Raw genomic sequence first — 15,241 nt, 5'->3', positions numbered from 1 at the left:
ATTCAACTTTCCTTGCTTGGTCTCAAGCAAGATATCCCAAGATCTCCCTTCCTTTCCAAGATCAAGTTACATCAAAATACATGCAACCTCCTTGCTGTGCGACACTTCCTGGGGAGACATATGCAAGCATCTACTCAACCCAGAGAGAAAACTGATGACAGACCAAACTAATGACGCCACCAGCCTCCAATGTAATGAACTTGAGTTTACTGGGGTTACTTACAGACACATGGATGACTCAACAGTAGCTGCACCTTCTGTATGGCTGACAACTCACAAAGGCTGGCATCCTGAAGGCTGGCCTTCCTTGTACAATTTGCAGGCAGCCTGGCAGGTCAGCTTCCTCTCCTTGTGGAGCCCACAGAAATAAGTCCATTCCACCTGGACTAAAGGTCAGAAAGTTCAGACCTATCCTGGCTCCTTCAAGGTTATGCGACAGGATGTTTGACCTAAGGTGTGGCTACTGGGCATCTTGCCTGGACAGTGGGATGTTTTGACCTAGGGTGTGGTTACTTGATGTTTTGAGGTGTGAGCAGGTTAATTGTTTGTGCTTTGTTTTGTGGTAAGGAAGTGTTTTGCCTACTCCCCTTTGGGATTGGGGTATATAAACTTTGAGTAATAAACGTGGGGCTGATCACAGTATTCACTGGCTGCCTTCCTGACTCTGTTGTCTCTTGTTTATTTCTTTTCTCAATCCTCACTCCTCCCTCCAAGTACAGACGGACAAGTCTGCTGGACTGGACATGTCTTCGGTGCTCTTTACTGCTTATATAGTCTTGGGAAGTGAGGGACCCCATGAATCTGGTTAAGTTTCTGTGTCTTGAGACTTGTATATTATTTACCAAGTCTCAAGGAGCCTCCCTTTATAGATCATTAGTTCTCAACCTTCCTAATGCTGCAACCCTTTAATACACTTCCTCGTGGCATGGTGACCCCCAATTTCAGGAGCCTTAAATTCTATCCTTTAAGGCTTCCATTAGGGGTTCAATTTGAGATGCCACGATAAGCTAAAGGGGGGCTATAAATCTCAGGGTAAAGATCTGAGGGGTAAGAAATCTACTCACAACAGGAATCGTCCATCTGTATTCCTTTATTCTTCTTCCTTCTCTTCTTTCTCATTTCTATTAATTCTCTCTTGCTCTTTCGTCTACATCATTCTACACTATCCCTCGTTCTATCATTACAAACATTCCCAATTATAGATCCTTAAAATCAGCAATCCCCAGTCCTAGCAGGTTCCTGGGCCGGAATTATTTTGCCCCATAGAAAATCAGATATGGGTTTACACACACACACACACACACACACACACACACACAGAGAGAGAGAGAGAGAGAGACAGAGACAGAGAGACAGAGAGATTGATTCATGGAGTGGCTAGTGAACTCTTTAGTAGAGAAAGTTAGTTAAGAAAGGAATTAAATCATCAGGGAATTCTAGAGGGGAAGGTTAGTGTGCTACACTACATATTTAGGTGGTTAGAAAGAGCTAAAAGGTTTGTTTTCAGTAAAATTATGAATAGGGTACAGATTGTAGTTTTAATCAGTACGCTGCTTTTTTCCTACCAGTGTGCATTGCGGTTACCAGGTAGCCAGGAAACATACATAAACAGTCGGGGAGAAACTGATGGTTCTTGATCAGATAGCATGTACACCAGACACTGCAGTTGCTACAGGCCTAGGTCTGGAGTTTTGCTCTAGGCTGTAGAAACAAAGAAGGGACCCAGGCCCTTCTTCTAAAGTTCTTCTAAAGTATCAGTTCCAGGGTATGCTGTTATCAGTCAGTCTGGTTGTGGGGTAAAACCAGAGCAGCAGCTTGGGCAGGTAGCAATTCTATGTCCTTGGAGATCTGTGAATATCTTAAATAGGATGCTCTGTGCCTGGAACCTAAGCACTGACCAAATGCCTGCTGATAAAGATAACTGCGGGAAGACAGATCTCTGCACTTATCTAGGGGAGAGGAACAGAGGCCTGGCAGTGGGAAACTTTTCATGAAACAGTTCTGAACGGTGGGGATTAATTTCCAAATATGTAACAGAAGGGAACTCAACTACAGCAAAGAATCTACAGCAAAGGACAGCCGTTTATTCACAAAGCAATAATGCCAAAAAGCCTTGTCTTTTGGTTTAGCTTTTACCAGATCCCTTGGTTCTGATAAGCTGCTTGTGAAAATATGGTTGAGCAATTACTGTATAATGTTGCAGCTTGCAGCACCTAGATCTTAAAATTATTTTCATTGCTATTTCGTAACTGTAATTTTGCTACAGTTATGTAGCCATCTGTTTTCTAACAGTCTTAGGTGGCCCCTGTGAAAAAGTTGTCCAATCCCACAAGGGGTTGTGACCCACAGGTTAAGAACCACTGCTTTAGAACTTCCCAGTCTTAAAAGCTATTTATGTGTATGGGTTTTTTGCCTTGCAAGTCTGTCTATGCACTTTTTGCCTGTGTGTATATGTCTGTGTAGTGAACATGGCCTCAGAGGTGAGCAGGGACCAGCAGAGGCCAGAAGAAGCCATCAGATCTTCTGAAACTGGCATCATGGACAGCTCTGGGCTGCTATGTGGGTGCTGGGAACTGAACTGAGGTCTTCTGCAAGAACAGCCAGCATTCTTAACTACTGAGTCACCATCCAGGAACTGAGTTTTTTTTTTTGTTTTTTTATTTTCGAGACAGGGTTTCTCTGTAGCTTTTTTGGTTCCTATCCTGGAACTAGCTCTTCTAGACCAGGCTGGCCTTGAACTCACAGAGATCCACCTGCCTCTGCCTCCCGAGTGCTGGGATTAAAGGCGTGCGCCACCACCGCCCGGCTTTTCATTTTATTTTATGTGTCTGACTACCTGGTGACTGAGGAGGGCATCGGATACCCTGGAACCGGAGTTACAAGATCAACAATGTGTTGAACCACTGTTATCCTTTTAGCCTCCAGATTCCCAAGTCTTAAGGGGCTTCTCTGATGGAATGTTTCCATTAGCTACAGCACTTCTAAACCTACCTCTGGAACACCTGTTTCTGCACAACTTGCTGGGGGCAGGAATAAAGGAACTTCATTGTTATCTCTCATCTATTCATCTCCCTTAACATTTCCTATCTTCATCCATTACAAGTGATCAGAATTAGCTATTGAAAGTACTAGGCAGCCAGGATGCTTACTGCTAGGGAGAGAAAACCCCGCCTCTGTCCACTGAGGTCTGAGAGGTTGTGTAATGTGGGTCTTTGGAGTCTTAGTATTATTGGGAATGCTCTTCTGATGAAGTCTATCTGGCAGATGATTTGTTAGACTGCTATACTGTTTTCTTTTTATGTTTATTTATTTGTTTATTTTTGGTTTCTTTCTCTTTGTTTTTCAAGACAGGGTTTCTCTGTGCAACAGCTCTGACTGTCCCAGAACTCACAGAGACCCACACCTGCCTCTGCCTCCCAGCTTGTTACTTATCTTTCAATATGAGTCCTCAGAATTTTATATGAGTTTGAACTGAGTACAAACTGAGCCAGAAGACTGCCTCTCCCAGGCTTCCTTACAGTTATGGCTAATGTCATGTGACCAAAAGCGCTAAGTGCACTCCTTATAGGAACGACTTATGCATTCCCAGTCCTTTCCCTTCCTGATGGCCAGGATATGGACATTCTTTTTTTTTTAAAATTTATTTTATTAGGTATACAGTGCTCTGTCTGCATGTATGCCCTGAGTGACAGAATAAGGCACCAGATCACAATACAGATGGTAATGCCACCATGTGGTTGCTGGGAGTTGAACAGACTTATACGAGACGTTTCTTTCCTTTGAGACAGGTTCTCTCTGTGTAGCCTCAGCTATCCTGGAACTTGTTATATAGACCAGGCTGGCCTCAAATTCACAGAGCTCTGACTGCCTCTGCTTCCTGGGTGCTGGGATTAAATGCCACCACAGCTGGAAAGGAACTTCTTCTTTAAGCATCTACAGAGTTCCTGCACATGTAAGCACACCTAATTATTTTCCAACAGGACAGAGAACATAGCTCCATGTCCTCTTTGTTTTTCCAAAGCAAATGAAACCCTAAATCAGGCTGTGAGAGCCATCCTATTTCTGTTTTCTTCAGAATTAACAAACAGTTGTATCCAAAAGAATAGCCTTGATGTGGTGTGTCTGCCAGGCAGTGGTTGTGCACGCCTTTAATCCCAGCACTGGGGAGGCAGAGGCAGGCAGATCTCTGTGAGAACAAGGCCAGCTAGTTTGAGGAGTCTGTTCTGAGGCTTGTTCTGTAGACCAGGCTGGTCTCAAACTTAGAGATTCATCTGCCTCTGCCTCCAGAGTACTGGGACTGAAGGTATGTCCCACCACCACTCAGCTCACAACACAAAGTTTTAAGAGTTGTAAAGATAAATAGATACTGAACAGGTCTATGAAATAGATTTTTAAATGTTTTCCTTGGGGGCTGAAGTGATGGCTCAGCGGTTAAGAGCACTTGCTGCTCTTCCAGAGGTCTTGACAACCACATGGTGGCTCACAACCATCTATAGTGGGATCTGATGCCCTCCTCTGACATAAAGGTGTACATGCAGATAGAGCACTCACATATATAAAATAAACAAATCATTTAAAAACGTTTTATTTGTTCTTTTCTTGGTGTTGAGGATCAAACCCTGAGCCTTGCGTACGCAAGGCAAATTCATCCTATCACTGAAGAAACTTGACTAGAGGATGAAGGCAAAATACCACTTTGCAGGCAATCCTAAGAATTCAAATTCAAAGCAGATGTTTCTTTGTTATCATTAGAAAAGAATTTGAAAAATTAGTCAACTTTAACACTTTTAGGAATGAGAAAAATGAGGCATTGGAAATTTAAAAAACTAAATTATTTTAGTTTTATAAATTATCGTTCTATGTTTTCTTCACCTCAACACACTCTGGTGCTAGAGCTGGATGTGGTGGTGCACATCTTTATAAATCCCAGTATTCTGGAGGGAAAAGCAGGCCGATCCCTAGGAGTTCCAGACCAGCTGCTCTACATAGTGAGTTTCAGGACAGCCAGGGCTACACAGAGAACCTGTCTTAAATAGGCAAGCCACAGACTCCTGGTTTAAGGTGCAATAAATAAAAGATTAAGCCGGGCAGTGGTGGCGCACACCTTTAATCCCAGCACTTGGGAGGCAGAGATAGGTGGATCTCTGTGAGTTCAAGGCCAGCCTGGTCTACAAGAGCTAGTTCTAGGACAGGCTCCAAAAGCTAGAGAAATCCTGCCTCGAAAATAAATAAGTAGGTTTTTTTTTTACTGTTATCTTAAACAGATAGATTTTGGTTAAGTGTCCTTTCCCAATGACCTGCTTTCCTGGTTATGGAAACTTTTACCATTTATGTTGGTAACACAAGGAGACAATATGCAGTCACAGCATCAGCAATATGAAAACATCTGCTTTAAGACCTAATACATACATGGCCTTCTTGGACAATACTCTTATGTTTATAAAGTGCTTATGTGTCAAAGCCTTTATATATATTAGCTCATTTGAGTTCAAGTCATTTATATTTAATAACTAAACACAAATTTTAGATGTCAAGTTTGCCTTTGTTGAGGCTGCATATCAATTTTCATTTGTCAGAAATTAAAGGTCTTATTCCTTTGTTTTGTGAGTAGGATCATGATGCATTTTATTCAAGTATTTGAGCTGTGTGTCCTGTAGGAAATGACTAATTCTTTTTTGTAGCGGTGTCCTCAGCACTGGCATAATTGTTCTTAGCCAGAAATAGGTGTCATTATAATCTCGATGGGAACTGTGAAAAGATAAACACGCCATACATTTCCTAAGGAATGACTCAGAAGTCCAGAACAGAAAAAAAGCAGTTCAACCAGACAAGATAGGAAGTAACTATTACAATCTTTTAATCCTAAATCCAACTTTAAAAAAGCTATTTGCTAAATCAGCCTTCAACCATTTTGAGAACAATGACATTTTGTTTTTTGTCCTATTCAAATAGGATCTGTATAGCCCAGGCTAGCCCGGAAAACTTACAATCCTAGCTTCCACCTAAAGTGTCTGAAGTAATTTAGGTTCTCAGACGTTCACACTATTGATACATAGAAGCAGCTGATGCAATTCTCAATCTTACAAATGGCAGTACACCGAGCATTTGCTGAAAGATGCGCTGATTAATCGGCAGAAGTCAGTTCTTGTCCAGAAAGACTTCAATATTGCTAGCTGTGTCACTGAACAAGCAAGTTTTATGCACTTAACAGACAACCAAATAAAGCATAAAGCCAGGAAGCCTGCAGTTTAAAACCAGCTTTATTTGTAACTAGCAACATACAAATCATTTATCTATAAATAGCATCTATTCCCTAATTCACAAATGTTTCACAAAATCAAAATCCTTCCCAAGAAAATGTGTTTGTAAGCCAAGATATTACTAACATTTAGCCTAAGCTTTAACTCAAGAGTTGAGAATGATGAATTGAGAATCTGCCTTTTATACATCAATTGCAGATTTTAATTGTGCAGATGAATAATCTGGTTGAGATACGCGTCACTAAGTTTCCACGTTACAAAAGTTATCAACAGAAGTTACTGTAAAAGAAAAAGTTGGCCCCCACACAGGGAAAAACAGCTTTCTAAGTCAGGGGTAGTTCTTATAACATTCCCTATACCGATGGAGCAGAATTTACTTAGGCCACTGAAGCCTACCTACCACTGAGCTGAAAATGTTTTTACACTTCCACACAGCTAATCAAAATGACAAATAATACATTATCTGTGGCATTTTGTTTTGTTATTTTATTTTTTGTTTTTCATTAAAAAAAAAATAATCACGTCCCTGTCCTGGAGCAGATTCTTCTGTCCTCTACAGAGATGAGCATTTTGTCACTACAGAGTAAAAAGGAATTTGCATGTTATTGAAGAAAGACTCAGGAAGATAATTCTAAAAGAGTATAGAAAACTTTATAGCATAAAACATTTGTATATGTACACCATTTGTCGTGTATATGTATTATGACAACCACATGTATTAATAAACCTTCAAAAGGGAAGCACCTATAACGTAATAATGCCAGTTTTGCGTGGTTTACTTTCTGGACTTTCCCTTACATATGGTGACTGAAACAAAAGCTGGGGCATAACTCACAGTGAAATACAGAATAGAAACAGACACCGTAATTAAAATGGCCATGTACACCACTGTTTAGGGAAAACTGAACATACTCTTAACCACTGGCCCCAAATGTCACCCGCCGTCCTCTTAAGTTCTTTAACTCTCAACTTTTAATACAAAAATATCTTCAAGCTGAAAATCAAGAACATTTATTACAGTAACTTAAAAAATGGACAATAGTTCATTACACAAAACAGTTCTCTACACAGCTTGAAGTTTCAAAGTTCTTTGCTGGCACTTGAGTTGATAAACACTACAACTACTGGTCAATAAAATACTGCCTTTAGCTTATACATATTTTCAACACCAATATTACTTCACATACATCAAAGAATAAATCACTTTCTGCTGATAAAAACCTCTAAGATGAATACTAAAACTATATAGCCAAAATATTTTAGGGAAGCAAACAAACTTTTTAAGACAGTGAGAAATTTACATTAGCTAATCATGTCCAGTGAAGAAAAGGGTTGTTCCTCTGAGTCAAAGCATTTAACATGTACAGATCAAAACTGACTTTATAAAGCGAGTTATCTTTTTCATTTTTTTGGTTTAGAAGGGTGCTTAAATTAGTGACACTACTAGAAATTCTTTTATTTTCAAGGTAAGAAACAGGACATATTTAGCACATATAAAAACAGTGGAATCCTGATTTTTAAAATTTCCTGTGACTATATAAGCCCACTGAACACATTATCAACATGGAATCACTTGTTACCTTACTAAAGGAGAGCATACTAAATTTTAATAACTATAACTGAGAACACTACAAACCTACTTAAAAATGGAACCTTTCATTTTTCTGAAGGAAAATGTGAACACCTTCAAAATCCAACAATTCTCAGTCCAGTTTCCCTAGTAACAAATTAAAGATCTTGTAGCACTAGGCAAGATTTAATTAAATTAGGAAAATTAAAATATGAACATACTAATTAACAGCAACAACAAATCCACTAACAGGTCACTATGCATTTTAATCACGGACTTCCAGCCCAGTAAATTACTCAAATAAGTTGATTTCAAGTCAAAAATGTATAAATTTTGTATACTGTATTAATATTTCAAATTGCTACCCTTTCTAAACCAAATCTCCAGTCCTAATCAACTCTGTCTTTTACAGGAAAAGGTATCGTTTTAAGATACATTCCATATGGTAGAAACATCTTCCCGTCTCCAAAGACTTACAAAGAACCCTGCTGATCTGGTGCATTCCGCTGAGGAGCAACCTGAACCCAGACCTCATCGTCAGAAAAGGAACTTGAACTTCCTGACTCCGAGTCCAGTTCGCTGAATCCATCCAGGTCCCACTCAGTGCTAGACTCACTCCTTGCATCATCTTCCTCAGTGATGAAACTCTGACCAGGTTCAAGACAGGAAGGGTAAACACGAGCGCACAAGCAAATAAAGCCAGAGTCAAACTGCAGAAGGCCTAACATGGTACCTATGTTAATCCATAGGTCTTCCCTGGTATCGTATTCATAGACTGTCACCCGGTTCTTCTTCCACTGGGGAGTGGTAGAGGTGATGAGGAGCAGCCTTTGGTCGTGATTGACGATCTGGTAATTGTGAGTCTCTGAGTCCAGGGGAATATTACAAATCCGCCTCCACTCTCCTCTGGCTGGGTTGTAGACCTTCATGACTGGGATGTCACAAATACAGTAGATCTCATCTTTGAAGACACAGGCTTCCTGAAAGTCACTCCGTTTAAGAGATGCACAATTCAGCCACATATTATGGCTAGGGTCGTAGCAGAGCATGCGCTTACTGTTGACGGCGTAAAGATAGTTCTGGACCACTATCAGTTCAAAGGAATAGAAGGAATGGGGTACAGGGGCCACCAGCGCCCACTGGTTCCTCTGAACGCTGTAGCATTCCACTTCCTTCAACTTAACTCCAGTAATCGGGTCTCGCCCGCCCAAGATGTAAATGTAGCCATTCAGATATGCCACGTCCATGCCCTCCCGACACAGCAAGCGGTCCGCCAGTTGATGCCAAGTATTTTGGGCCGGCTTATAGACCCATAGGTCTTTCCTGGGCTGGGCGGCGAGATAGATGTCATGGTCTGGAGAGACGCACACAGCCGAGGAGGTAACCGTCTTCGTGTGTGCCAAGCTGGTCAAAGGAGACGGCATTGTGTAAATATCTCCGGAATAGGGGTCGTAGCACAGAAAAGGATCTCTGGGGTGTCCGAAAAAGATCACCATCTCTTTGGCACACATACCCAACCTCTGGGGTGGATTCTCTGCTACAGACACCACAGAGCTACTGCTGCTATTGCTGCTGCTGCTGCTGCTATTGCCGCTGCTGCCGTTGCTGCCACCACCGTGGCTGCTGTTCGGCTTGGACGCCACGGACTTGTACAACCGATCCCCAAAGCGCAGCTGCAGGAGCGCCCCTTCGATAATGTCCAGGCAGTACTTCTTCACAATGGGCTTGGTCAGTAGTCCTCCCAGGTAGTCCTGATCCTCTGCCGGGAAGTGTGCCCAACGAACGCACTTGAAGACTTCGGCAGCGCTGGGGCCCCGCTCTTTGGGAGCAGCCTCGAGCCACTGCACGGCCACGTGACACACCGTCTTCTCGCTCTCCACGTCTAGACTGTCCAGGCGCAGGACGGCCAGCAGCTGCGCCAGGGTCAGGTCGGCCAGCGTCTCCTCCCGAATGGAGCCCATCCTGCTGAGCTGCTTGAAGTTGTGAGCGATGAAGGACTGGGCCTGCGAGCGCAGCTTGTGGTGGTCAAAGGCATCGGCGAACTTGAGGATGGCCGTGCAGTTGGTCAGGTCGAGGCGGCGGGCGAGGAAAGAGGCGCAGGCTTCGCGCACGTACTCCAGCTGCAGCATGTCGGACGCCGCATACAGGCGCTGCACGTTGGCCTCGCTGAGCGCCACGCGACCGGTGTAGCAGTAGTCGACCAGGACCTCGAAGGACTCGGCGTCCACGTCGTGGATGGTCACGCTGGCCTGCTGGCTCTCGTACATGCCGCCGGTGAACATGCTCTTGAAGTAGGGGCACGCCGCCGCCAGCACGTTGCGGTTGCACGAGAAGAGGCGGCCCGTGCCGGGCCCGCTGCCGGGCGTCACCACCTCGATGGTGACATCGCACAGCAGCCGCGCGTCGTAGAAGGACTTGAGCTGGGCCAGCAGGGCTGCAGAATGGGCCGTGTCCTTTAACTCCTCCGGGCCCGTGAAGAAGGCCGACACCGAGGGTTTGGAGATCCTCTTGGGTCGCCTCCCGCCACGGGGACTGGAGAGGCGGCGAGAGCGCGGGCCGTCTTCCCGGGACTGCATGGCTGGAGATGGCGGCGGGGCGCCGAGGGCGAGAACGGCTGCAGACGCCCGGCTCCTCCTCACGCCTCCCTCGCCGACGCCGACGGAGGCGTCCCAGAACAGACTCGGCTCGCGGCCGCAGTTACTCCGCTTGAGCCTCCGCGGCGGTGCCGCCTCCCTTTATCGCGTAGCCCCGGCCTGACTCACCGTTTCCCTTCGCGCCCTTTCTCTGCTCCGCTCACCCCCACACGACCCAGAGCTCCAGCCGCGAGAACAGCTTCTGCCGCGCTGGCGAAACCGGTAGGTGCCCGGACGAACTACTCTTCCCAGGTTGCCTTTCGCGCGCCTCGATGCACGACGGGATCAAGGCTCGCCGACCAAAACAGAGGACGGGCCGCAGCAGCTTTGCGTCTTGGGAGTTGTAGTTTGGGTACTGTTTCTGTTGACTCCTTTCACAGAGGTGGAAAGCAGTTAGTATCGCGAATTTGATGCTTAAGATTTCAGCCTAGCCTAGTGATCTACGCCTTTAATCCCTCACTGGTGAGGCTGAGACTGGAGGATCTCTGTGGATTTGTGGCCAGCATGATCTACATAGTGCGATTCATAGCTAGGGCTGTTACAAAGGGAAATCCCTTGCAGGTGGGTTAGGGGTGGGTGTGGGGCGACACAACAGTAACAAAAAACCTAAATAAATAAAAATGCTTCCAAGTTCAGAGTAAAAGTACCCATTCTACATTCTTTGATTGTGACTAAAATGCAAAATCAGCTTTTTTTTATTTAATAAAAGACAGCTGGGTAGTGATGGGGCACGCTTTTAATCCCAGCACTCAGAAGCCAGAGGCAGGAGGATCTGAATTTCAGCCTTGCCCGTCTACAGAGTGAGTCTCAGGACAAACAGAGCTACACAGTGAAACTCTAGAAAAACCGAGAAAAAAAAAAAAAAGAGACATCCACGCCTTTGAAGCCATGAGCCATGACAAAAACAAAACTAAACTTCTGTAAATATAACTTTCGACTTTTTTCATTTGCTCTTTATTTAGTGTTTTTGAGAGAGGGTTTCTCTGTAGCAGCCCTGGCTGTCCTATAACTCACAACATAGACCAGGCCTCCAAGAGCAACCCTGCCTGGATCCCAGAGATCCGCCTGACTATGCTTCCCTAGTGCTGGGATTAAAAGGCATGTGCCACCACCGCCTGGAACTGATGGATCCTTTTTAAAAGTTTAATTTGAATTTTTATCATGTTTTACGGCATTTATGCGTGCACACCATTGCAAGTATGCCCACATGCGTTCTGGGGATCAAACTCATGCCTTAAGGCTTGTTAGAAAACTGAGCCATCTCACCCACCCTCCAGTGTCAATTTGAGAAACCAGGAGCCAATAGTAATGCAGGGGAGCCTTGTCTTGAAAAAAGCTTCTGTGAAATTTAGGCTGCAGTTCTTAGCCCACACACACGACAGCAGTCCAATAAAAAAAATAAAAACACAAAGTGAGCATCAACAAAATCACAAGTTTCTGCTCATCCAAAGTACAGTCCAAAGTAGTGTGTAATGGTCTGTACTGTCCCTTTAAGAGACAAGTCACGCCCTCTCCCCCCTGCAGCTGAGACAAGCTGACATTTAGTTTCTAGCCAGAGTCCCTTCCGTCCTCTCCCTCTCTGAGGCAGTTGTCTCTCCCTTCTTCCCATTTCTCTCTCCCCCCCATCAGCCTCTCTCTGCTCTTCTCCCCCTTTTCCCTCCATAACCCACTAAATAAATATCCAACCTCACTCTGCATGGCGTGCCTATCCGTCTGTCTCCCCTCCCTCACATGGCTCCCTGCCAAGGCTGTCTCATGGCATGCCTATCCATCTCTCGTGGGACTGGCTTCCCCATAGAGGTCTCTCACCCACCCCTCTGCTCCCTGCCTGCCCCTGGTGGGCCCATTGCAGCCACATGGGGAACTGTGCCGTCCCTGCTTGGGACTAGCCGCTCTTGGGACCCGCTGCCTGCCGCCACTTTGGAAACCTGCGGTGTGGTCTTGGGACCCTCTGCCTGCTACAGCCACTTGGGGACCGGCAGCATTTTTATTTAAACCATGACACGGTGAAAATAAACAAAAATGTAGGCACTATTCTGGGGAAAATGTGTTATATGCACACTGGCAAATAAAAACACATGCGAAAGTGCCCATCTGGTGAATGTAGTCAATCCACAGTGAGGGTTCATCTCACACTCACCAGAATATCTAAAATTAAAAGGATGCCACTGGAATCTTACATACGGAGAGTACAAATGGGAACTGCTGTGACTACATTAAAAAGACTCTTTGTGTGTGTTGGGGGGGGGACCTGGAGAGATGGCTGAGCAGTTAAGAGCATTGCCTGCTCTTCCAAAGGTCCTGAGTTCAATTCCCAGCAACCACATGGTGGCTCACAACCATCTGTAATGAGGTCTGGTGCCCTCTTCTGGCCTGCAGGCATACACACAGACAGAATATTGTATACATAATAAATACTTTTTAAAAAAAAAGACTCTTTGATAGTTTCTTTTGAACATCGGGTAATTTCACTGCTAGGCCCTAGGGAAATGGTAGCATCTACTGAAACGTGAATCTCATTAAGTCTCAATCAATAAAAACCCAGAGTCAGATATTGAGAATGAAAGCTGAAAGATCAGAGAAGCCAGCCACAAGAGACTTACCTCTCAGACAGAATGGGGTAGACCTTGTCTCAAGAAGTCCTGAGACTGACTGGGGGAGTGATCCTGTTTCCACCTGCCTTATATTCCTGTCTCCACCTCCCTAATGCTGGGATTAAAGGTGTGAGCCTCCCAAGTACTGGGATGAAAGGTGTGAACTTCCCATGTCCTGGGATCAAAGGTGGAAGCCAACATCACACACATCTGTTTCTCTTTTATTTGTTTTGTTTTTTTTTTTTTTTTGGTTTTTCGAGACAGGGTTTCTCTGTGGCTTTGGAGCCTGTCCTGGAACTAGCTCTTGTAGACCAGGCTGGTCTCGAACTCACAGAGATCCACCTGCCTCTGCCTCCCGAGTGCTGGGATTAAAGGCGTGCGCCACCACCGCCCGGCTTCTGTTTCTCTTTTAGACTGGTTCAAACTCCTATAGCCCAGTGTGGCCTCGACCACCTGATCTTCCTGCTTCCTCCACCCAAATTCTGGGATTAATGGTGTGTATACCACCTCGGCCTAGCCTCTATGGTAAACTAGTGGCTAGCTTCTACCTCTGATTTCAAGGCAAGCTTTGTCAGAACACAAACAAAATATTACATAACAATCTACAAAAAGAGCTATATTCGAATTTTCCATAGTAGCTGTACCCAGAGTGGCTGTGATCAGCCAATAATCCAACAATCAACAGAATAAAAATAGTATATTCATACAGTATACCATGACTCAGAAATCAAAAAAGAAATTACTTTTAATGTATATAATAATGTAGACAAGTCTCAATTTTTCTTTTCTCGAGACAAGGTTTCTCTGTAGCTTTGGAGGCTGTCCTGGAACTAGCTCTTGTAGACCAGGCTGGCCTCAAACTCACAGAGATCTGCCTGCCTCTGCCTCCTGAGTGCTGGGGTTAAAGGCATGCGCCACCACTGCCCAGCTCAATTTTTTTTTTGTAAGACAGGGTTTCATTGTGAAGCCCTGGCTGCCCCAGAACTCACTCTGTAAACGAGGGTGGCCTCAAACGCAAGAGATCCTCCTGCCTCTTCTTCCCAAGTGCTGAGATGAAAGGTGTGTACTACCACCGCTCACCAAGTCTCGAATTTTTTATACTAAGTAAAAGAAGGCAGATAAAGAATTGTCCAAAAAATATTGTCCATCCAGGATACCTTGCTCAGCCTAGATATAGTAGGGAGGGCCTTGGACCTTCCCCAAAGCAATGTGCCTTACCCTCTCTAAGGAGTGGATGGGGGGGGGTGAAGGGAATGGAAGGAGGGGAGGGAGTGGAAATTGGAATTAGTATGTAAAATGAAAAAAAGATTGTTTTTTATTTTGTTTTTGTTTTGTTTTGTTTTTTTTTGTTTTTGTTTTTTTTTTTTTTTGCTTTTTCCGATACAGGTTTCTCTGTGGTTTTGGAGCCTGTCCTGGAACTAGCTCTTGTAAACCAGGCTGGTCTCGAACTCACAGAGATCCGCCTGCCTCTGCCTCCCAAGTGCTGGGATTAAAGGCGTGCTCCACCACCGCCCGGCTGTTTGTTTTTTTAAAATAAAAGAATTGTCCATCCAGATGGCAGACTCCCAGGCCGGTGAAAATAAGCTTCCATGAACAGTAGTCATGAAAGCAGCCAGTCTTGGATGAGGGTGGAGCTGGTAGATTGCTGGATTGGAAAGAGACATGAGGAAACTGCGCGAGATGGAGCGAAGGTTTCCTTCTGTTTGAGCAGGTGTTCCTACAGATGGATGCAACGGGCAAACTCAATGCAATGTATTCAGATCAGAGATTTCAATGTACAATAAATTATATCAAATGTCAGGAGTTTCCTCATAATCGTTGGCACTAAACAACTTTCAGGAAACTTTTCTAGGAAATCATCTCGAGCAAAGTTCAATCATAAAGCAAGGCTCTGGAAGTTTAAAGGTCAACATCATTGCAGCTCATGCAGATGATTGCTGCAGATGTGGTTCTCTGAATCCCTAGGCGATGGTCAATGATGCGCAAACCAAAGTCGCAGGATGGCAGTACGCACTTAGGCGTCCTGCCACAGCTTTATCCCTAGCATGCTCCTTGTCACTGGCTTCTCAAAGTTTCAATTCAAAGTTTTCTTGTAACTGACATAGTCGCCTACAGCAGAATCCTTATTCGTCTCTGTTCATGAATGTTTTCAACATGGGATCAACTCAAGGCTCTAAGAAGGTC

At 44.5% G+C, this 15,241-nt stretch overlaps 1 protein-coding gene across 1 annotated transcript; it reads right to left on the bottom strand.

The window, feature by feature from the left end:
- Positions 1–6,242: 6,242 nt before the first annotated feature.
- Positions 6,243–10,715, bottom strand: Kbtbd7 (kelch repeat and BTB domain containing 7). The gene has a single exon (XM_075949250.1). It carries the CDS (start codon positions 10,404–10,406, stop codon positions 8,304–8,306), a length of 2,103 nt encoding a protein of 700 aa, XP_075805365.1. The 5' UTR covers positions 10,407–10,715; the 3' UTR covers positions 6,243–8,303.
- Between the last annotated feature and the right edge of the window lie 4,526 nt (positions 10,716–15,241).

Source organism: Microtus pennsylvanicus, chromosome 15 (assembly GCF_037038515.1).
Source record: "Microtus pennsylvanicus isolate mMicPen1 chromosome 15, mMicPen1.hap1, whole genome shotgun sequence".
In the NCBI taxonomy this organism is placed as follows: Eukaryota; Metazoa; Chordata; class Mammalia; order Rodentia; family Cricetidae; genus Microtus; species Microtus pennsylvanicus.
This window is presented reverse-complemented; position numbering and strand designations above follow the sequence as displayed.